Below are 25,840 nucleotides of genomic sequence, written 5' to 3'. Positions count from 1 at the left end.
GTTTCATTTCATAAACTTACTTATTTCTTGCATACTTTTCGTTCTTTTGAAATGTATTAGGTATTCACTGCTTTTATTTTTTTATTCGTGTGTTCCCAATACCGATTATGTATCGTCTCAGTACATGGGAACCCATTTAATTTTGCGCCCGAGAACATTATTGTTTTTTTTTTTTAATTATTATTGACTCCCGAATATGAGTGCAGCTCAGGACACTGGTGATACTGTGGACCAACCTCAATCTGTCCCTCTAGCGAAGAAAAGGAAGGCTGCTGCTCCTCTCTCTGACCTTCCTCACCGTTCTCCTAGTCCCACCTCATCCTTGACTTTGTCCGCTGAGATGGACACGAAGCCTCGTACCCAACCCAGAATCCCGCCGCTTTACATTCCAGATTGGCATACCCATGCATACCCATGCTGCTGTTCGACATCATCTGACTGGTTGGGATTTCACCACTCGCTATTTGAAGGGTGAGTTTATTGTTACCATGTCAAGCATCCCGAACTTTCGTAGAGTTCAAGCTTACTTCCCTGAACGGAATGTCAGTTTTCTCACATGTTCCCTGCCTGGCTCACAAACTTTTTTTTGGACTTCCCCTTTGCTACTGAGAAGAGGTTCAAAACACGTAGGAACAGTATTTCTCTGTTGGGCATTTCTTTCAACTCCGCACTAAGAGGGGGGAAAAAATATCTTTAGGAATTCTCTCTTCACTGCGACTCTGAACAGGTCTGTGATAATACCCGGCCGGTCAAAGAAATTTACAATGTAGACAAGTTATTCTACGTCCGTGTTGCTGTTCACCCCTATAGTAAGCCGCCTGGTCCCGATGCCACAGTTCGAACAAGGGTCAGGTAATTGCGGCCGGCCTACCAGATTGTGTGCGATGTGGAGGACCGCATTCTTGTTGGTCTTGTGAAAAACCGACTGATGAAATAAACCATTGTTGCAATTATGGGGAAGCACACAATGCTAGTTATCGCAGGTGCCGTATTTATCAACAAGAAAAAACCAGGAGTTTGGGCTCAAATCGGTGTAATAACGTAACAGCAAATGACAGCCTTATTAAAGGCTACCCGGCCATTCACAGCCGGCCTCAGCTTCGATAAATAATCACGACCAATTACATGTTGTTGTTCCTTAGGACAAAAATACAGCTAGAAAGCAAAATTCTTTTGCTTACATTTTTTTCTTAGCCCAGTAACAATTTTTATATAGGATCTGGAAACTACATTCATAATATCATACCTGTACCAACAACTGAATCCTTTTTGAGTAATAGGAGATGGAATTTCGCATGACATTGAAGAGAGCAGCTGACACGAAAGCAATTTCTGGGGTGAGGACGTTGCGCTCATCCAGGAACACAAATACACTGAATGTCGAAAATGATACCTGCAAGACAGATATTATATCATAACATTACATAAACATTAGTGAGTTATAGAAACCAAAACTTTTATTGTAATATAACTAGTACATTTCATTTAATACTTTCTGAATAAGTAACAATGGGTAAAATTACAAAGAGAATATTTCAAAATATAAGCATAAACTATGTAATACTTGTGTTAAATACATATAAAAATTTAATTAATTGTATATAAAATTTAAAACTTTAAAACATTATTACAATACTGGTCAACTGCAGCAGACATCATAGTGTGCATTCTGTTGTATTAGACTACTTAAGATCTCTCAGTATAGAGATGCAGTGAAAGTGTAAGATCTCTCAGTATAGAGTTGCAGTGAAAGTGTAAGATCTCTCAGTACAGAACTGCAGTGAAAGTGTAGGATCACTCAGTATAGAGTGGAAATGAAAATGTTACGGTTAGGCTCTACTAAAAGATCACAGTTTTGCTTTCTGGGGAAGTCCAATAAAAATGTTGATGGCTTAGAAATAAATCCTATAAGATATATCTTACTGTATGATAGGAATTTCTGTGTTGCTAAACAGTGTGGATGTTGTTAACCCCTTAACAGTTTTATTTTTGAACCAAAAATTATGTTGTTTTCCTGATTTATTTATGCTGTTTTTTAAAAGATACAGATTAGTAGAGTTTAGAAATATATTTGTTATGCAAAATGGTTATGTTTAGTGTCCTTTTTTCAAATATTTTATTCATCGTCCACTAAGTAATTTTCACAATCCATGTTCGGATCATCACCACACAAATGAAGCCAATTGTCTATTTGTGCGATGGATATTTTCATGGTACAATAAGCACTAGAAGAAAAATTATAAAATACTCCAGGATGGGTGATTTGCAGGTAGCTGTCTGCACTGTGCGACTACAGTGAACCCACCAAGTTGTAAACACTCATGACAGAGGACAAAGGAAGTGGTGATATCTAGTAGAAGACACCAGAACTACCTATGCGACACATGGTTGTCTAGAATAATGCTTCTTGCACAATATTATGGCAGACAACAGAGTAAAATAGGTACAATATAATGATGCGTGGTATTACGTCAGTAGCACACTTTTACACAATCGCTATGAACGTAAAATTACGTCAAAAACTGACTTATGAGTGGAAAGTTCAACACAATAGTCATGAAACTGACCAATGCTGCCCTGAACATGGTGGAGAACTGGTGTGATGGGATGACCTTTAATGTCAATCCCATCATGGCTGCCGCGGTTGCCTTTACAAGAAGGCGTCAGTTAGAGGGTATTGGTCCATTCTTATCTAGAAGCTCTTTCACTGAGTTAAAGTCCGAGGTCAAGTAGCTGGGCATAATTGCTCATAGGGTCCTAAACAGGGGACCCTATTTGGAAAAGGTTATCGCTACAGGGAAATGGTCTTTAATGCAATGCAGACATGTGATAGGTGGGTTTTGGGGACTTAAGCCGAGGTTTTATTGGCTTTATGTATTTGTGTTTAGACCTGCACTAATGTTTGGGGTTATTGTCTGGTGACCAAAAACAGAGACCAAGATGGGAGTAGCTAATCTGTTTAACATTCAAACAATGGCTTGTCTTGCTATCACCAGGGCTTTTCCAAGTGCGCCGAATGCAACTCTACACTGATGCCTCAGTGTCGCCCCCCTGGACATTGTACAGTTTGAGGACTTTAGCTGCGCGCGCGACCTTGAGTGTGTGGTGAAAGGCGGGAGGGGTGGTGGGGTAGCATTATGCGCTGCGTCCCAAAAACATTTCCTGTGAGTCATGGGTAAAATCCTCCTTTCAAAATCGTATTGGCCCAAATAACTCATCACACTCGCTACAATCAGTCTGTTTTGTGACAGTGCTGATTGTGGTGGAATTAAATAATAAGAGAATACCAAATAATAGCACTATTTTTCAGTTGTTATAGTGTAGTTTAACGTGTTTTTAAAAATAACGTATTTGTCAATACTAATCTGAAAATCGAAATCGTGAGTTTAATGTTATTTAAGAGATTGTTACGCCTTCATCTCAGCGGCTAGCACGTAAACGCAACACGCCACACAGATAGCATTTATTTGTTGAAAGGCTAGTATTCAGACCCTACAAGCACAGCTAAATTCCTCCAACTGTAATTCAGGCTGTGGCCAGGAGGAGTGCCTCCTGCTTTCAGGAGGCAGGACTTTGTTTGGCCTCGGGCTGCAACAGGGGGCACTGCAGAATATTAGCATCCTGATTAAAGGAAATACTCTGCACATGACCTCTGATCAGATGCCACAAAGATTTTCCTACGATAAATCCTTTAGGATTTTTATACCTTCTAGGGAGGATTGGTCTGAGGGAAGAAAACCTCTTTTACCAGCGGAATGGGAGCTAGAATGGTTTACAAATGGCTGTAAAACAAAAAGTGGCGCAGGTACTGGATTGTAGGAGTGAGAACATGTAAGGAGCTGGTGATTGAATCATACAATTTGAATAATAACAATGATTTTATGCGAAAACCTAATTTGAGTCTGGCACAAAATTACCAAATACATTTCATTTTAAGATAAAGCAATTCTGCTACTGACTTAATATTTGTGCCTATATTACTTTCCACATATAGTTTTATTTTGTTTTATTCTTGATGTGAAATTATCGCAAATGTTATAGTAAATTAAATTTAATTGGATTCAAATCTTAAATCACACAAAAGATTATTAAATTATTGTTATTAAATAAATTGAAATTTAATAAAAGTAGGTGTTGGTGTTTTTAAAAGAATTGTATAAACTATCAGCAATGCTCATCTTGAAATCAATATCAAGAATTCACAGTATTCATGTGACCAGGTGTTTCAGGAAATATGTTACATAAGTATGATTTAAAGAATGTGGCGCATAATTTACACTATAAGCAGAACCGCAGACCATGTTGTCAACTCAACAAACACAAGCATGGGTTGGCTGTGGGTTCAGTCATACTCACTCAGTTACTCAGTCACCATCCCGCACATGACAGTGTGATTCTTTAAGTAAAATAATTTAACTGTTGCAAAAAGAATGTTGTTATAATCCTTTCTTACCAGGAACTTTTGCAAAAATTATATTTTTATAATCGCATCTTACCAGGAAAGAGGAGCAAAGCCAGACGAAAGAAGTCGAAGCATTCCAAAGAGCAGCTTTCCTTAACACTGAGATTTCCTTTTCTCTGATCTTAAGGATTTGCTGCTTGAAACTTGGTTCCCAAGCATATAACTTCAAAACCTGCAACAGGAGGAAACTGCTGAACACCTGCTCTTTGATTGCCCTGCAATAGCAAGGGAGCGGTATGCCATCTTTGGTAGTTTGGAAAAATATGGTGAATTTCCCCAGGAGGACCTGATAGGTTGTTTTTGGCAGTGTGTAGAACTGCTGAAACCGTAGACTGGTAAGCCTCATGGTGTGCTTCCAGGGTGCGCAAAAGGCCCTTAAGGCTTAAGTGCATGGCAATAGGCCGCCCACTTAACTATTTACTAAAGGCCACTCACTACAACTACAGGGCACAATAGTGGTGTCCGATGACACTCAAAATATAAGCCATTTCATCACTTGGTAGCCAAAGTGTTACCACTGTATACAATAGTTAGAGTAGACAGATATCATATTTGCTTTGAAAGGGCACAGCAGCCGTGTGTGATGATACTCTAAATATAAGACACTCCACCACACCAAACCAGACCTTCTAATCCAACAATTAAGACAAAACCCAGAATCATACACACCAGAGTTAGTATAGTAGTAGAGAAAAACGAAGACAGAGTTGAAATTTTTCTCATACTCCAAAAGACAATACCAGTAGCGGGACTACTTTTAAATTTAATGAAAATATGTATTTCAATAAATTGTGAAATGATTAGCATATTGCCATAACTAAAACTCAATAAGGATAGTTATGTATCAGTTTGTAAAAAATATTTCTCACTTTACGTTTTTGAGCCTGTGCAATAATTATGTAGTTTTTTCATTAATATTGTGTTTTTTACCCAGATTTATAATACAACTTATTATAGTAACTTTAAACACTATTATTCAATTCAATAAATTAATTTTTATACATCAACTTATGGTCTTTTAATTTATGTCCCATCCATAACATCTCATCAGTAACGTACTTATTTATAAAAATCAACTAAAATTGCTATTCCTGTTGCAGTATTTGAATGCTTACGAATATGAAAAGATATAGATTTATATTATATAAATAATTTTATAAAAATTAAAAAAAACTTAATTACTTTTTAACTCACAGGAATGTGGATTATATTTAATAGTTTAATGTGCAAAATTGTCCCATCCATAACAAAAATAAATACTTAAAATATTCCTGTTTCATCAATATGTTTTAGACTATGATAATAATATGCAAATATAAAACATTGGTTTATCTACATTTCAAATCTGTCAAAATAATATCACCATATAAAAACATTTTAAATACTCAAAAATTTATCCGACTGACGTTCAAATTCAAAAAAAACATCCTTTATTCATTAATAATGTACATATGATACATTGAATAGTGTCAGAATTTTTATAATTAAAATACAATTCTTAAATGGTCAAAAAACAAATTACAATATGGACCATCATTGGTAGTAAAAAAGACTATTATTGCTTAAAATGCTCAGATTGATGTGTTAATTACAAAAAATGTCTTTAAAGTTAAAAATAAAATCTAAATTAGTTGTCCCTGTTACAACATGCTAACAATAATGCAACAAAAAACAAGTACTATTGTAGCATTTAAAGAAATAAATTATTCTAGAACTAAAAAAAGAAGATTTACACTAAGAATACATAAAGAACAACTAAATATGTGATCAATCAAAGTATTTACAGTAAAAATCTATTTTAAATTTACACTTTATAAACTAATGCAACTGATAATAATTAAATAGAATTATTAAGTGAATTCTTATTCTAAATCTGCTTCCCAAAATTCTTCCAAGGAGTAGGGAGCTAATTTAATCAAAGACTCCTTTAATTTTTTCCTAAATTTTTCATTATTTTGCTCCAGTAAAAAGCTTCTGGGAAGGTGATATAGTAGTTTTGTCCCTATGAACGTGGTTTTTTTTTGTAGAACTCTAAATTATGCCGTTCCACTTGCCTGTGTACTCGAGTATCATGATCATGTCTACTGGGAATTTGAGAGGGATTTGCAAATTTTTTTGTATAGCTAACAGTTTCCAATATATACAGTCCAATGACTGTTGGTATCGCTGTTTCTACAAAAAGATGCTTGACTGATTCATCTCTTTTTAAGTTATATATTATCCTAATTGCCCTTTTTTGTTGAAGAAGTAACCTGTCTAGATTACTCTTTGTTGTAGAACCATACACACTTATACCGTAAGCCAAGTGTGAATGAACCATAGCATAATATATTGTTTTTAAAGTGTTTAAGTTGCATATTTTAGACATTTGTCTTAATGCATATAACCCAGAAGAGGTTTTGTTTATTACATGGTCTATGTGTTTATCCCAACTAAGGTTTTGGTCAATTTTGAGGCCTAAAAATGTGGTATGCTCTACTTGTTTTAGTGGCATTTCACTTAATAAAATAGTTGGCTCTATATTACTTCGATTTTGCTTAGTACAGAATGAGATGAAGTTTGTTTTATTTGAGTTTATTAAAAGATTTTTGCTGTCAAAAAATTCTTTGACTATTGAGAGTGAAATAAAAGATGATTCCTCTAATCTTTCCTTTGATTTTCCCGACACTGTTACATTAGAATCGTCTGCATACAAGCAAATAGTACTGTTCTTAGGGATCAATCGTGGTAAGCCTCGTATGTAGCACAAAAATAATAATGGGCCCAGAATAGATCCCTGAGGGACACCATGTGGGATAATTAACTTTTCTGAGCTAAATTTTCTGATGTAAACATATTGATCATGTATATTGGACACTGCATTTTCAATTTCAACGTATTGTTGTCGATTTTTCAAGTATGACTCAAACCAATTTAACTCTTTACCATGAATACCTAATGTTGATAACGTTTTTAACAATTCTTCGTGTGACACGCTGTCAAAAGCCCTACTAAGATCTAGAAAGATTCCTACAATTTTCTCACCTTTATCTACTGAGTCTATTATAGAATTAATAAATTCAATCCCAGCTGTTATTGTAGATTTCCCTGCCTGAAACCCATGTTGCTCTTTGTCAAATAATTCACACTCAACCAAATAACTAACTAGTTGAGTATAAACCACCCTTTCATACACTTTAGAGAATACTGGAAGCAGTGAAATCGGGCGGTAGCATGAGGGATCATTAACTTCACCCTTTTTAAAGATTGGGATTACTTTTGCTATCTTCAATTTATCAGGAAAATTACCAGAGATTAAAGATGAGTTTATTAAATGAGTTAAAGGTTTTATTATTGTAGGCAAAATTTGTTTAATAATATTGATTGAAATATCATCATGACCTGTTGATAGTTTATTTTCAAAAGAATTTATTAATTTTACTAGTTCTTTTTCACTTACTGAGCTAAACTTGAATCTGTTTTTTACAGGATCATAAAAATTACACTTTTTATTATCCTTATCGATTTTAGGTAGTACTAAATGATCAACTACTGAAACAAAAAAATTATTAAACGTATTACTTATTTCGATAGGATCAGCTATTGTTTTACCATCATAGTCAATTTTAATGTTTGAATTTTGATTTGATTGTTTTTTTACTTGTAATTTTATTAAGTCCCATACAATTTTAGCGCTATTTCCAAAATTTTTAATTTTACTGTCAAAGAATTTTTTTTTGTCCCTCTCTATGCATGATTTTAAATCCTTTTTCTGGTTTTTAATAACTATCTTTAATTTTTCATCTTTATTTTGTCTAAACCTTTTTTCTAACTGAAAGATGTTATCCTTTTTTAATCTTATCTCATCTGTCATCCATTGGTTTGTATCACCTTCCCTCAACGAAGTAATAATTTTGGGAAAACAGTTGTTAAAATGGTAAAAAAAGGTGTCAGAAAATTGATTATACTTAGAATCTACTGGTGCCTGATAAACATTCAACCAAGAAGACTCTCCATACAGATTATTCAAGAAAAGGTCCATATTATTCTGTGTAAATTTCCTACAGTATTTCTTTAAGATTTTCCTACTATTGTTTACTAAACCAAATATTTCAAAGAGTTGAGCATCATGGTCTGAGATATGTGTTATTAGCCCTGTTACCTTACATTCTTTATCTTTAATGTTACTTACAATATTGTCAATAGCACTCTCTGCCCCCATATATACTCGAGTTGGAAAGTTAACTCTGTAGGTTAAGTTATATAATTTCAAAATACTAATAAATTTGTAATATAGTCTATCCCTTTTTAAAATATTAATGTTATAATCTCCTACTAAAATTATATGTTTGTACTTATGGGTTAAGATACTACACATTGCTTCAAATTTAGACAGAAATCCGTCAACAAGGTTTTGTAAGGGTGATCTATAGATACATCCTAAAACAAATGTAAAATTAGGCAAAGAAATTTCAGACAGACAGCACTCAAATTCTTTTTCGATTAATAATGATTGAACAGAAGGCATTAAAACTCTTTTGCATTTAATATTTTTATGTACTAAAATCATTACTCCGCTCCCTGAAAAGGAAGATCTTGTAAAATAGGAGTTTAACTGGTATTCAGGAATATGTAATAAAGAAAGCTCCGGTTCAGACATTTTATGCTCTGACAGAGCTAAGACGTCAGGTTTTATTTCAATCAAATTTAGTTTTAAAATTTCAATTTTTGAACTTAGGTGTTGGACATTTTGGTGGAATATGGAGCATTTAATTTGAGGGCTGTCTGAAATACTTTCCAAGTCTGTTACAATGGCGGAAACAGGCTTAGATCCCTTAAAAAAGCAGTGTCCTGTTGATTGGTTGAAGTTTGCTCTTCAGAATGTGGATGAGATGTGGGTTCAGAGTCTAAGGAGTCATCGATTAGGGCTGGTGAGGCAGGGATTAAAGTTCGGTCTTGATCACTGACAGGTGAAGTGTTCTGAAGGTGTTGAACAAGGATGATGTTTTTAAGATGCCTAACAAAAGAGTAATGTGATAGTCCATTCCACAGAGTCCTTTTAGAATATTGAGGGTAGGTCACTATTTTTATGGTTGCACCAGTAGCATGTTGAAATTTAGTTAAGTTTGATATAAACTGATTTGGAGAAATCAGATCCCTGACAATAGATCCCTGACAATACGTGTACTTAACAATAGAATGGTTGATTATCCTAATCATAGGGTACTCAGAATGTACACTAATCCCTAAACATACCTTAATTCCTGACAGTATTTCATTCATCTGCTTCACCCTGTCATCTTTATATGTCATTTGTATCATCTGTAGAATTTTCACTTTCTTTGCGATAAATGTATTGAGAGGCAAAACAATAAACATGACAGCCAGACCTGCTAGAGTAGCTGGACCTGTAACAAACCCACCCAATAAACCACAATAAACCTTTAAATCAAAATTGAAGTTTAAAAGATTAGTATACTTTTCTAAAAACAAAAGTTAAACGATATTGTGACAGGTCAAATTATGACATTTGAATATTCGCGGGGAATTGGCAGACTGTGACGTCAGTGAATCGGCAGACTGTGACGTCAGTGAATCACATGTTGTTGGAATTGAGATTTATTTAATTAATAACGGAGAAATATATTAAACTTTATACAGGAACAAATTTAATTAATTAAAATGAGTTATACATAACCAAAATTCATGTTTTACAAAAGTACTAAATAAAATTACGCAGAAAAGCCAATTGTGGGATAAAATGACTTGCGTATTGATAACGTCAGAAAGCACATGTTGCTAAAAATTTAAATAAAAAAGCTTTAGAAAAATAATAAAAGAAAATAGAAAGACTTAAATTGATCAATTATAGTGAACGTGATAAATTTTGACAATTATAAGAAAAGAATCAAATTATATTTAATCGTGAAGACGCTGATTTGAACGGGAGAGGAGATGAACATTGTGTGAACCGGTATGCGTAGTTTTTATACGGAGAATCCTTCTTCTCGGTCTGGACTTGAAGCAGTAAGGACGTCTACTCGTATAGATGAAATTTGAAACTGTACAATAGTGCATTGAAGTTGTAATTAGGGATGGGATGTTGTGTTAGTGAACAAAAATCAAAGCAAAGTGAGTAGAATTAGACAGTATAATATAAAATAAATTGACGTCAAAGTCATTTGCTTTGTCTTTCATTGAGTATCCCATCTACAAAGAAATGTGGTAAGTAAGATAATTAGCTTTAAATTAAAGAATATTACTTTCAAAACTTATTTGATTCAAAGTGATTGGTAAGAACAGTGAATATTTTGTGAACTTTATTATGATATAAACAATCATATTGATCAGAACTTTCAGAAGAGTAGTATTAAGTTTGAACCATTATTCAACCTACTTAAAAAACCTGAGATAATATAGACCCAGTGCTAGTGATATATATATATATATATATATATATATATATATATATAAGTGTAGCCTACTTTCATTATTACAAACTACACTTTCAACAACACCACAGACATTGAAGTTTGATCATTATTTAAATATCAACTTGGAATAATATGAGTTAGCCAACACGAAGCAAGTCACATAACCAATGAGGGGCAGCACACTTTGAGTACCGATTGTGAGAAAATTGGGACAACAAACGGAGGCCTGGAACGTAGCAGAATGGCACACAAACGAGGAGACCGTAGCGATATCAGCAAAACAAAGCAAAGTTTACTAGATGCTCATAGGAATTAACTGATAGAGGACTTTAGAAGTAACACCACGGGCAAAAACATTAACAGTCCAGCAGAAAGAACAACACATATTTCAAGAAGATAAACAAGATATTAGATGAATAAATTTAACCATTTAAAGAAAAATATTTAATTTACTTCTAAAATTAGGGGAAAAACTTGACATTAGTGGATATTTCACAACCCACTTTTTGTATACCACCTGGGCATCTCACAGTTTTGACAGAATAGTAGAATGCTGGAAAACTCTAGTGACCTTACATTGATATTGTATAAATTACATTATAAACCATGTAAGATTTGTAAGGTTGGTTTAGTTTAGATTGTGAAATATATAACATATTATGAGCAAGGGCTGCTGTGAGAGGATATAATAATAGGTTAAATTGGCAATTCAACACCCTCAAATGAACCAACACATATTTTATTTGTAATTGCATCTCCTTAGAGCATTATAAGAGCATCTTGTAAAGAGCATTTTATTGTTTAAAATTTTATATTAACAATGAATAACGTCAACCGACATATTGAGCACAAATTTTAATACCTTAATACTTTGAACACATGTTTAATATTAAATTATTCATTACAATTTATGTTTAATTTAATTAACTATAACATTTACTAGTAATTTTTGTAGTGTAGCAATAAATATGTGTTCATGGACTAACGTGAGAAACTTTCTTTTAAAATATCTAAACATTTACATAAATTTACATGATTAAAACAAATGAGAGACTTTTTGACATTTAAATTAAATATATGAAATAATAAAATATGAATTCCAATATTAAACTATTCATTTGATTTATACACATTATAATCCTTTCTTTTCATTATTTAGGTTGGAATTGTAAATGATTAATGAACCCTAATATATATAATACTACGTTCCTAAAATTACTTGAATTTTATTGCACTTCACACTTATTATGCCTAAAAGATTTTTCCCGCACACGAACACAAGCACCGGCACTCCCGAACTTCGCTTTTCGAATCCCTTCCTCGACTTCCTCCTCTCCTCCTTGTTCTTTAGTTTTGATGTTGTTCTCCCGCCAGCTCATGACCACGCCTCTGCCAAATCTCTCCATCATAATTGGTGAGTACCAATTTTTCATATCAGCATGGCTGTCCCTTACATCTTCGCACGGTTTTTTTAGAAATAAGCATTTCCGCTGCTTAAACAAGCATTTCCTGTTTGTTCATCATCGGTGTCTGGGCGGATGTGCGTATCCACTTATATCCGGAGGATGTTTGTCTCGAATTGTAATACAAGACTTCCTTTCCAGCAACTATCTGTACATCGATTCTATGAATTTTATTTTATTAATAATTACGTATGTCTTACAACCATAAGGATCAAAATAACTCTTAACCTTAAAAACGATCCAGAACTCTCTAGCAGTATCTATAACGATGGTTCTGAAAGGAGCCATACCTGATAGTGTGGCATGTAACTGTACTCTTTAAAACTGTGATCTAACTAATTTATGTATTGTTTGCACATTTTATTGGAGGTGACTGATCATATACACTTTAAATGGATTCAAATTAAATTAAAATGCTACTAACAAATGATAATTATTAGTTTATTATTGTAAAAGTACCAAGAGAATATTACCGAGAATGTTCCAGAGAAAATACAGAGTACAGAGAATAATGAGTGGACTTGTCCAGAGCATATGTGCGGTGAGTGCGAAGTCTGCTATTCGTTGAGCATCCACTGCCATCAGGTTTACGATCTCTCCCATTGTATATGTTTTGCGTGCAGAGTTGGAGATGCGCATTGCCTGTATGATAATGATTATTATTTGGATGGTGCAGTTGCTTGTAAGGATGATAGCTGTTAAGTACATAATCTTGAAGAGAAGGTACAACAAGAGCAACACCAGCAATGAATAGTTTTTACACTATTGTAAACAAGCTTTCAGAGTTGCACCTTACGATTTTGCAAACAGTACATAGCTAACTGTGCAAATACAACAAATAACTTATTCCTCTCGATTGCCTTTTACAAAAAAAATTGTTTATTATTTGTCTGTTAACCTGACATGTTGAGTTAAAATATGTACTTTATACTCTAGTACATTGTATATAACAAATGAAAGCATTTTCAAACTCGTACATTACAAAAATAAAACAATTAGCAATGTTTGAGAACAATGCTATCATTGTATACAATAGCTAGAAAAGACTGATATCATATTTGATGCGAAAGGGCACAGTAGTAATGTAAGATTACACTCAAAATATCAACCACTGCACCACTTGGTAACTAATGTGTTATCATTGTATACAATAACTAGAGAAGACTGATATATTTTATACGAAAGGGCACACTAGTAGTGTAAGATTACACTCAAGACATCAGCCACTGCACCACTTGGTAACCAATGTGTTATCATTGTATATGTTACCGGACAAAACCGATTTTAGGACAAACTAGTTTGGACTAGGATGTTCTAGTTTTTCCTGACCACACTAGGATAAACTAGTTTGGCCTTATTGATTACAGGCTGAACTGGTTTGGCCTAATAGCGTTAGGATAAACTAGTTCAGCCTGGTAGAATTGTTAGGCCGAACTAATTTGGCCTGGTAGCGAACGGATAAACTAATGTGGCCGGGTTCAAGGTCAGGCCAAACCCAAGCAGCCGGGTGGTGGGGGTTGCAAGTCTCGACGTGCTCGTCGCATTACATTGTTTGCTCCTACCGCTCACTCTCTCAGTCAGTATCCGCTGTGCGTGGAGTGCGAATATGAGTGCGTCTTAGTTGTTATTTGGTTGTTCGTTGTGCTTTGCACCGTGCTTTGGAGTGTGTCGTGTGGGAGTATTAGTGTTAGTGAGCTAAGAGAGTGGTACAAGTAACGTATACTTTAGTAGGTGGGACTATGGAGGAAGATTCTGTTAGTGGTGGGCATAGCCAGAAAGAATGGAGAGAAAGATTCATGACTACAGTTTTACAAAGTGAAAACGAGAAATCAACATATTTCAACGTATTGACAAAAGATAAGTACCAACAACTTATAAATGAAGTCGAAACTGCTGCAAACACAGATAAGAAGACCCCGTTGCAGCAGAGACGCCTGAAACGATTTGGTGTAATTGACATCGGAGGAGTAAAAAAATTGGCAGCCGGTGAGAGAAACCAAGACATCAAGTACTATTTGACGGTAGATGAACTGTACGATGTTACCGATGCTGCTCACGGGGCAGTTGGTCACGGTGGCCGTGATAGAATGCTTGCCGAACCGTCAAAGAAATATGCCAATATTACGAAGGAAGAAATACAGCTTTATCTGTCAATGTGCCAAGTATGTCACATGAAAAAAAAAACAAAAAGAAACGAGGTCTGGTCTCAAAACCAATTTTACATTCGGAAATGAATAGTAGGTGCCAAGTTGATCTTATCGATTTTCAGACTCAACCAGATAACCAATTTAAGTTTATAATGGTTTACCAAGATCATTTAACAAAATTTGTTTTGCTTCGTCCATTGCAAAGCAAAAGAGCTGAGGAAGTTGCCTACCAACTGAATGATATCTTTTTAACTTTAGGAGCCCCGTGTATTCTACAGTCTGATAATGGAGAGAACCCAAGCAGCCGGGGGGGTGGGGGTTTTAAACTATATTAGAGTATCATAAAATGTTTAAGGGTAATGAATTATTCACATTTCGATATTCTGAGGAACAAAACTAAACGTGTTTATTGATTACTTATTGTTACATGACAAACTGGAATGGCATTTAGAATTGCAGAGTACATTTTTCTTTTTGCAAAGGCACCTATTTGTTTTGCAGCTTGTTGTACAAGAACATTTTAGAAATCCTTGACCGCTACCAATGGAATGTTTTGTTGCTGCGGTTCTTAAAGAAATCTCGCTCTCCATATTCACGTCATTTTCAGTGAAGAATCTTTGGGCACTCACGTCAAACTGGGTTCTGAAAAAAGTCCGCAAATTGTATTCTTGATAAACAATTAAGTAAACTTAAACTTTTAACATTAAATTTGTAATTTACTGTAAACTTATATTTAGGCTGGTTTAAATGAAAAGTCGTTGAATTCGGGTAAAAATTATGGACGATGAGAGTAAAATTGTGAGATCAAACACGGGTTCAAAAAACATTTTTGAAACTATAATGTTAACATAACTATAACTATAACGTTAACGTTAACATAATTAACTAAACATATGCCTACCTGCAATAGAGTGTTTGAAGAATTCCATGTTTCGTTCCAATTTTGTACAGCCCCTCATCAGTGATATCAATAACAACTCCAATGATATTCCTTAGGTCAACTTTAGACTTGTCCACATCGGGAATGGGTATCATGACGTTATCTCCAATATTGGCTGGTGGATGTGACTTGTCACTGTGTGATTTCATTTTTTTTTGCTTGCTTTCTTAGACCTTCAGCAGCGGTTTTTTCTTGAATTTTTTATTTTATTTTCAGTTGAGGTATGGGTCTGAACCATATTTTCATCTTCTTCCATTAAGATATCGTCAGCTGTTTCACTTGCAGGTGTTAGGTTATTGTTTATAACCTTTTTAAGATCTTCCTCATCGTTTATATCTTTGATAATTTCAGAGGGCAGAGATGAAGTAGAAAGTCCGACTCTAGGATCCATGCCGAACATAGCTTTATAAGGAGATTGCTTAATACCAGAATGGAAAGCTCTGTTCTTCATGAATTGTACATACCGTAACCCCTCAGACCACTTTGTTGTCTTGTTATCAGCCATCCAAGATGCGAGCATGTTTTCGATGTCTTGATTGGCTCTTTCAACTGAGCCCTGACTTTGGCTGTGCCGAGGTTTACCATGCACAATTTTCAACTCTGGCCACAACTGTGTTACTTCAGAAATAACTTTATTAACAAATTCTCTTCCATTATCAGACTGTAGAATACACGGGGCTCCTAAAGTTAAAAAGATATCATTCAGTTGGTAGGCAACTTCCTCAGCTCTTTTGCTTTGCAATGGACGAAGCAAAACAAATTTTGTTAAATGATCTTGGTAAACCATTATAAACTTAAATTGGTTATCTGGTTGAGTCTGAAAATCGATAAGATCAACTTGGCACCTACTATTCATTTCCGAATGTAAAATTGGTTTTGAGACCAGACCTCGTTTCTTTTTGTTTTTTTTCATGTGACATACTTGGCACATTGACAGATAAAGCTGTATTTCTTCCTTCGTAATATTGGCATATTTCTTTGACGTTTCGGCAAACATTCTATCACGGCCACCGTGACCAACTGCCCCGTGAGCAGCATCGATAACATCGTACAGTTCATCTACCGTCAAATAGTACTTGATGTCTTGGTTTCTCTCACCGGCTGCCACCAATTTTTTTACTCCTCCGATGTCAATTACACCAAATCGTTTCAGGCGTCTCTGCTGCAATGGGGTCTTCTTATCTGTGTTTGCAGCAGTTTCAACTTCATTTATAAGTTGTTGGTACTTATCTTTTGTCAATACGTTGAAATGTTTTGATTTCTCGTTTTCACTTTGTAAAACTGTAGTCATGAATCTTTCTCTCCATTCTTTCTGGCTATGCCCACCACTAACAGAATCTTCCTCCATAGTCCCACCTACTAAAGTATACGTTACTTGTACCACTCTCTTAGCTCACTAACACTAATACTCCCACACGACACACTCCAAAGCACGGTGCAAAGCACAACGAACAACCAAATAACAACTAAGACGCACTCATATTCGCACTCCACGCACAGCGGATACTGACTGAGAGAGTGAGCGGTAGGAGCAAACAATGTAATGCGACGAGCACGTCGAGACTTGCAACCCCCACCACCCGGCTGCTTGGGTTTGGCCTGACCTTGAACCCGGCCACATTAGTTTATCCGTTCGCTACCAGGCCAAATTAGTTCGGCCTAACAATTCTACCAGGCTGAACTAGTTTATCCTAACGCTATTAGGCCAAACCAGTTCAGCCTGTAATCAATAAGGCCAAACTAGTTTATCCTAGTGTGGTCAGGAAAAACTAGAACATCCTAGTCCAAACTAGTTAGTCCTAAAATCGGGTTTGTCCGGTAACATATACAATAGCTATAGTATGACTGATTCCATATTTGCTAAAAAAGGGTATAGTAACAGTGTGTGATGACACTCAAAATATCAGCCACTGTGCTACTTGGTATCCAAAGTGTCATCATTGTATACAATAACCACAGTAGATTGATATAATATTTCCAACCAAAGGGCACAATAGCGGTGTGTGATGACACTCAAATTATCAGACATCCCACCACTTGGTAGCCAAAGCATCTTCATTGTATACAATAGCCAAAGTAGTACTAATATATGTGTGATGAGCAGGATGAAAATGCTGAACAACTGCTCTTTGACTGTCTAACAATAACGCCATACTAAGGGAGCAGTACGCCATATTTGTTAGTCTGGAAAAGGCTGGTGAATTTCTCCAGGAGGACCTGATTGGTTGCTTTCTGCGGTTTGTAGAACTGCTGAAACCATAGACTGGTCGTCCTCATGGTATGCTTCCGGGATGCACAAAAGGCCCTTGAGGCTTAAGTGCATTGCAATAGGCCACCCCATAGAAGAAGAAGAACTAATATATAATACATGTATAACCAAAGGGCACAATAGCGATATGTGATGACACTCAAAATATCAGCTACTGCACCACTTGGTAGCCAAAGTTTTAATATTTTGTACCATAGTTAGATTGGTACTAGTATAATATAACAGATTCACTACTGAGGGGCACTGTATAGGTGTGTGATGACACTTAAAATATTAGGCATTAAGCCAATTAGTAGTTAGAAAATTAATGTGTATAAAAACAAAACCAATTGTATACATATCAATAACTTGCTTTATTTATAGATTGAAGTTTGATTCAGAAGCAATAATTTAGGAATTTAGAAGGTTCATATCTACAAACTAAGTCCCCCAGGAGGACTTCTGACTGGTTTATACCTTCCAGTTGAATTTACAATGGGTATAGCAAAATCCAATGAGTCACTTAAATGTAGGCCATCTTATGGATGTCCAGGAGCACACGTCTTACGGATGCAATGTTGCATCACTAATTGCAAATGTTGATATATTGAGGAGTAAGGGTAGATCAATAGGTGTAGTCTGCTATACAAGATGACTTTTGGAGTCTGTGGGACTCCTGAAGTGTCAAGGCATAAGGCCTAGGCATACCCCTTCCCTGCTTTGACTGAGGAGGCTGACTTCCCCTTCTCCTGAGGATACATGACTGATATTAATGCCCAAAATCCTTCCTCATGGATCTTGACAGGAGGTGGCCCCTACTCCCCGCTTATCATCCAGAATATCCTGCCCCTCCAGAAGCAGTGCAAGATCCTTTTAGAACTAGGAGCAAATTCTTAGCTTCTTATCTTGAGAGTAAAAAAACAAAAAATTGAATGGTCAATTTTGTTGCAGAGGAGTGTACTTTAATGTGTGTTTCCCTTCTTTCCCCACACATTCCTGCTTCAAAACATAATCACCAAATGTGTACTTGATCTGACAGAAGTACGGTAAATCAGTAATATTTTTCACCATTATTGAACCTTATACTGTAACGATATATCTCCATTTACTTACTAACATTTAGTAGTGATCACATGATACTAAGTAAACCGAGAACTAATACCTTTTTGTAAATAGCCGACATGATTGAAGTTCTGCAGTTGAGCCCCACAATAAACATGCTCATCATGTGGTGGTGGCTGAAGAGCGTCTGAAGTTCTGCCATAACAAACAGGGCGACAGAGTAGACGAACCCTCTCCACATGAACTCCTTGCTGTCGACGAATCGGATCATCAGGCTGTCAACAAAACAGAGGCAGATTAGAGATGTTGTGTGAAGTAAAGGGAGGATGAAAGACATGCATGTCAGTTGCTATGGCTTTGAATTACTGGTTGGATCAGGGTTGTGTTCAACAGTTAACACCTCCACTGCTGGTCAATATGACTGACTTCATTTGGTTGTAACATTGTATGGTATACTAATATTTCTGACACAGTTAATGACAAAACTAGGTGAAATTTAGAGAAGGAGCAGATGTATCTGTCTGTTTAAAATATTGTAATAGTTTTATATACCGTACTAATTATATTGAAGCATGCTATACCAAATGACGCAATTGATCAATATATTGTGGAAAAACTAAACAAGGTTATCGTGCCTTGTTGTATACCTTCCAATGTAACTGAAGTCCATCACCAATGTAACAGATTTGCTGAAATCTGAACTGTTAAGTTACTAACTCAAATTTCTGTTCAATAAGATCCTTATACAGGTCTATGGCTCCTATGTTCAGGAAGATTAAGATTAAAAAGGGGAATGTGACCCCTCCTTTAACCACAAAAAAGTATGTATTTATACACAATGCCAGGAGTACAGGTTAAAATATACTTTAACTAATCTGTAATCCAGAACGTAATCACTGGAATATGTTTCAATTCACTGGCAGGAATCACTAGATTGATACTAGATGTGGAGTCACATATAAAAAATGAATAATGGTAAATCTAAAATCAAAACTAAGTAAGATCCAAGGTACTCTAATGCTCTTTAGACTAACTTGGATTATGACACTGACATTGGTATCATAAAAGAGAAGTACACTACAAATAATCATTAATTTTTTTAACAGGATTTAAAATTTAAATTACCAACTTACAGCAAAATCTGTGGGTTTACAAAAGAAACTGCATCTCCTATTAATTTGGTAATCGCTGAAGCTAATATAGAAATCCAACATGTTCGACACATGATGCCAAATATAGAAATTCGTTTCTTTTGCACCTTTTCTTTTTTCGGAAGATTTCCATCTATAACAGTCTTTTTATCTCTTTCTACGTATCTGCAATGAAAAATGCAATTAATAATAAACACCTTATCTAGTTTCAGGAATCTGTTTGATAATATTTATAAGCACATGTCAACTATATATTGCTTGTTTACTTTAATTATTATTTTAAATACCATAATCTATAATAAATAATAATAGTTAATTGCAACTAAGGATCCAATGTCCTTCAAGGCTTAGATAAGAAAAATACTTGTAATTGGTGAGACACCATTTGTTCACGATATGCTGTTTGTTAATTGTCAGTGTAACAAAAATTTAGATAACCCAAGGAGTAAACAAATAGCCTTTCTTAAGCAAAACCTCTATAAATGTGATGAAAAACGCTTGTACAGTAATATTGTATCAATATGTATAGTATTTGTGAAATAATTTTTAGAAAGTATATACTGTACTGTATACAGTACCTAACTACTTGAAGAAAATCCATTATCATCTGATACAGGAAACAAGCAGATGGTTGAACTTTTGGTCAGATATCTAGGAATGGACATGAGGGGTTCTACTGAATAAAGTATTTTTAGCTATCATTGCCTACTTATATTACACTAATTATATCTAAGTAGAGAATGGAATATGTATGCTTTAAAAGGTTTTGCATGTAGTTTACAATGTGTGAAGTGAATTACAGAAACTTGCCGGCTAATTATCACAAGTTACTCGATTTGCTTGTTTTTAAATAAATAAATTGATATGTCTCAAAACTGAATAAACCTAGGACGGTGACATTTTAATTGGTTATTCTCTATACTGCCTAAAACCCTATGTATTTTGAGTTAGTACAATACACATTTTCTAAAAAGAAAAGATGTTAAGAATTTTACTAGAATCATTTTTAAACTATAAGTCAACTTTTGAACCCAGACGTATGAGCATGCAAGAGTATCCTATAGTTTGACCAATGCAAACCTAAACAAATTTAATTTGGAAAGATAAAGCAATAAACAAACCTATTAATATCTCAAAGTGTTAGGCTATAGCTCTTAACAATATTATCACAGTATGATTAATGATTCTATTAAAATAGATTTGTAAACATTTTTGTTGATTTAAATTGTAATATTTTGTTTCAAACATTTAAAATTAACTTTAAGGCAGGGAAAATTTACTGAGTGATTTTTTTATCTGTTAGTGATTTCAGAAATCTGAAATATCAGTCATTATTACATGAATTACATTATGACCTAGAAAGGGTTAAAATGTTCAAAAATGTTATAAAATATAATATAAAATTTAAATACAAATCAGGTTAGATATAAATAAGAAACTAAGTTCAATATATAATAATGCAAAATTATAATAATATTCTGTTTGTATTATTTTCAAAAAATCATACAATTTGGGATTATTTTTATTAAATTTAAAATTTGTGTGTAATACATTTAAGATTCAGTTTTTCATAAAATTCTACTTTTTAAAATGTACATGATTTATAATTATTAATAATTTTATATTAAAACACGTGTGAATTGGGAGCATTTTTCCTCATATATGTCACTAATAGGTTCTATTCACTAATAAAGTCGTACAATTAGGTGTATCTATTAAAACTCTCTAATTGTATAGGATAATCTTTCTTGCTCTATTATTTTTTCTCCATCTCTCATTTGTGCTATCTTCTCTTCTCTCTCAGGTATAGTTGACATTATTATCTTTCTTTTTCAGTACGTAGTATTAAAGCAATTTTAGACATAGTTTTTAATGTTGTCAAATTGGTTTGCGATTTTGTTCAAACCTATACTATAATAGGGCAGCAGGCAAAATTACAAACTACAGACTCATTTTTTTGATACCTACACATTCCAAGTTGACTGAGAAGATAATACTGGTAAGAATATTGGTAAATCTGGATTCAAATAATCTACTTTTATCAGGGCAACATGGATTCACCTGAAAAAAGTCTACTTCAACTGCATTTGTAGATGTTGTAGAATACATACTAGGTATGATTGAAGAGGGTGAAGGCATTGTGGGATTCCACCTTGATCTGAGTAAGGTCTTCAATTGCTTGGATCATGCAATGGACCTGACAAAGCTTAAATTTCTGGGTTTTAGAGACACCGCTCTGTCATGGTTTGCAAGCTACTTGAGCAATCGAGACCAACTGGTGAACTCAAGCTGAGCATGAAAGGGGTCAGTGTTTTGCATAGATCTAACAGACTCCCTGTAAACAGAGGTGTACCATAGGGATTTGTCCTGAGGCCTGGTATGTTTGTACTGTTTACATCTGACTTCCCGGCATACATGAAACCATACAGTAACACCATAATGTATGCCGATTACACGGTTCATTTGATTTCTGGGAACAATAGAGAGGCACTTGAAGTATAGTTATACATTGCGTTAAATGTTGCTGTTGAGTACTGCACAGCAAACAAACTTGTTTTTAACGAATTGAAGACCAAAGAAATTACCCTAGACAGTATGAAAGAGAGCTTGTTAGCATTTCCCAATCTCGACAATAAATGCAGTGGAACACCTGGGTGTTGTAGTTGACAGTAGATTATCATAGACAGAGCATGTTGATAAACTGTGTGTGTGTGTGTGTGTGTGTGTGTGTGTGTGTGTGTGTGTGTGTGTGTGTGTGTGTGTGTGTGTGTGTTCACAGTTCACAGTTCACAGTTCACAAACATCTTTATTCAAAAAAATTCATAATTTCACAATATATTTTCCCAATGCACCATGCAAGGTGCGCGCGGGAACATCTTAATCTATATTATTGTTCATTACTGTTTGATGCTGGCAGTCCTCATGCAACAGTCCATTCTATATTACAAGTATAAATTTGTTGATTCTTTGCAGACTGAAATTTAAACTTTTACTGTAAGAATTGAGGTATCTACTGTATAATCCATCGTGCTATGCATTAACAACGCTAAATATTCAACAAAGATACATTGAAACTACACATGAAATTGATTAATCAATTACCCCGCACTGATTCTGCAAAATTACCCTATACAATAACTCTAATTTTAACAATGTATAACAATAAATAAGCAACATATGAATCCATAAATGCATAACAAATGAACAGTAACAATATAATAAATTTATGAATACAATGTTTAACAATAAATAATTAACATTATGATAAATCTATAGATATTATAACAAATAAACAATAACAACGAGATAAATCTATAGGTATTATAACAAATAAATAATAACAACAATATAAAACTATAAATTTATAACAAGTACAGTAAAAGTGAATTACAGAACACGTATGCTTTATTCAATAATAAATACAAACGTATATGATAGAAAAGATAATAAATAAATGTGTGTGTGTGTGTGTGTGTGTGTGTGTGTGTGTGTGTTTTACACATACAGTAACAGTTTCCAATTATTATAATACGTTTCAGTTTCTGGTGGCTTTGAGAAGAATTGATAATTTCATGAATGCTGACGAACTGGATTTTGATTCAGTTTCCCATGACAAGAGCAAAAGTAAGAAATATTCATGAATTAAAATTAATCATAGCAATATAAAGATGTTAAGTTTAAATTGTTATAGGGCTTATGGAGATTCCTAATGCTAACATGTTATGTAACAAAAAGTTCAACCAGAAGTATAACAGGTTTTTAAAGGTTTCTGGAGTTAGGCATCTGAAACTGCTTTTTTTTAAACCAAAAAGTAAACTACGTTCTATATTTAGCCTTACCATGTAGTGTTTATAAGGATTTTGAAATGAACTAGTACATAAGAGATAACACAGTCTCGATCATCTTATGAAACAAGTGAAAAATCATGTATTTTTGATCAGTGAAACAAAATCTCTGTTGTGTTACTGCCACTGTTAGGTCGGTCAGTGTGTAAGATGAAGTCCGCCGACCTTTGACCAAGGATCGAGACGGGGTACAATCGTTTGGTCATTGGATGGGTTTGAATCAGAACATACTTGTAGTGAAGGAGCAAGTCATTGTCAGCTCAGGAAAATCGGTATATTTTAACTTTAGGCGATGCATTTTAAACATTTACCATTTTCTTACCAGTTAAATATACCACTGCATCTTCTGCTTGTAGTTGACAGTAGATTATCATAATTCATAATTCATAATTCATAATCTCTTTATTGCGTGTTTGACAATATGTAACATTGTATTGCAATAGTCAAATGCATCATAAAATATATCCTAACTACACATTCACTCACAGTCATACTTACATCTCAGCATTCTCACGACACAATCACACAGACTTCGGATCCATGATTTTCAATCATCCCAACGGCTCGTTATGAATTCATCAATCGAGTAAAACGCTTTAGACACCAACAGGCGTCTGAGACGAGTTTTAAATTGATTGAGGTTGTTGGAGTTTTTGATCATAGACAGAGCATGTTGATAAACTGTGTGTGTGTGTGTGTGTGTGTGTGTGCGCGCGCGCGTGTGCGTGTGCGTGTGCGTGTGTGTGTGTGTGTGTGTGTGTGTGTGTGTGTGTGTGTGTGTGTGTGTGTGTGTGTTAGAGACTGATTGGTGTCCTCTTTGCAGTTAGAAGAGTTAAGCATGTCGACACAGAGGATGTGGTGAGAACAACTTACAGCTCTTTGTTCGAGTGCCATCTTAGATATGGCATTGACTTGTGGGATGCTACGGTGAATGGTAACCTGGAGCATATTCTGATCACAAAAAAAGGCTATCATTTTACTGGCTGATCTTGACTGGAGGGACAGCTTCAGAAGTACTTTTAAAGAAGTGATCTGCCTTGCATCCTAAAGACAACTACAGCAAACGTGAAAACTCACACCTACCAGACAAGAAATGCCAGGGACCTTGCTCTGCCGATTCACCAGCCATCTGTTCTGGACTTGCTTTACATTAAATGAAATTGTAATATTATTTTCAAGTAATATTACAATTTTACTGTATCAAGTGACACCATTTTCAATCTTGAAGATTGTAAAATAAAGATATTCTCATTCATGCATTTACCTTTATGATGATAAAATTACTGTAATTCTTTTAATTAAATTGGTATAGTAATCTTAAATATGGCCACACTGTGATTCAAACCACGTAAGCTTCCTAAATTATATTTTCAGAAGAAATTTTTTATCTAAGGAAGTAGTTCAAATGTTTAATAGTATAATATTACTTTGACAAGTCTTTTTATACAATTTAATTCCCACTATATATAACCTTACAAATGTTTTTAAATCTAATAGCTTACTCTGGTTTTTCATTATACTTTCTCCAGTTTTCCTCAAATCTCTTCTCTACCTGGACGGTGGAGTCTTGGTACCGCAAGTCCCAGAGATCTGCAAAGGTTAAAGTCTTTCGAAAGCCCTGCCAGATCATTCGGTCATACCATCCAAAAATTACTCGTGAAGCGAATGAAGCCTGGACTTCAGGACATATTTTCTGGAAGAAGTTTATAAATACTTATTCAAACAACAATTTTCAGTTTCTGTTTCAAAACTGACAGACATACTTGTTTCAGTGAACAATGGTGCTTTAAAAATACATCTTGTTTAATTAGAAATTGTCAATAATTTTAAGTAGAACAGTGCAAATTAACTGAATGCTGATTGGTTTGTACATCAAAATTGGTGTAACTAACTTTTATTTTATTTCTTGTGTTGATTTTTAAAATGCTTTTTCTCTTTAGAGTGGAATAAGATTACCTATCTAAAAAATGAAAGTTCTTAAACTAAAATCTAATATAAGATAAGTGAATTCATGTTATATCTCACATAAATTATGCCAAAAGCCTGAAGCAAATTTTGGAAAGGACAACTGATAACCTATATGTTATATGATCTTGTGTTTTCATATCT

At 34.5% G+C, this 25,840-nt stretch overlaps 1 protein-coding gene across 1 annotated transcript in view; it reads right to left on the bottom strand.

The window, feature by feature from the left end:
• The window catches only part of LOC124357014 (ATP-binding cassette sub-family C member 3-like), an 82,643-nt gene that overhangs the window by 38,708 nt on the left and 18,095 nt on the right, over nucleotides 1–25,840 (bottom strand). The window contains exons 6-12 of the mRNA XM_046808385.1: nucleotides 25,234–25,424; nucleotides 19,869–20,051; nucleotides 18,836–19,010; nucleotides 12,812–12,980; nucleotides 9,698–9,849; nucleotides 4,497–4,634; nucleotides 1,247–1,393 (exon numbers count right to left, since the gene is read on the bottom strand). Of these exons, the coding sequence (XP_046664341.1) occupies nucleotides 1,247–1,393; nucleotides 4,497–4,634; nucleotides 9,698–9,849; nucleotides 12,812–12,980; nucleotides 18,836–19,010; nucleotides 19,869–20,051; nucleotides 25,234–25,424 (1,155 nt within the window). The remainder of the gene's footprint in view (nucleotides 1–1,246; nucleotides 1,394–4,496; nucleotides 4,635–9,697; nucleotides 9,850–12,811; nucleotides 12,981–18,835; nucleotides 19,011–19,868; nucleotides 20,052–25,233; nucleotides 25,425–25,840) is intronic.

This window comes from Homalodisca vitripennis, chromosome 3 (genome assembly GCF_021130785.1).
Source record: "Homalodisca vitripennis isolate AUS2020 chromosome 3, UT_GWSS_2.1, whole genome shotgun sequence".
In the NCBI taxonomy this organism is placed as follows: domain Eukaryota; kingdom Metazoa; phylum Arthropoda; class Insecta; order Hemiptera; family Cicadellidae; genus Homalodisca; species Homalodisca vitripennis.
Note: the sequence above shows the minus strand (reverse complement) of the source record. Positions and strands in the feature narration are given on the sequence as shown.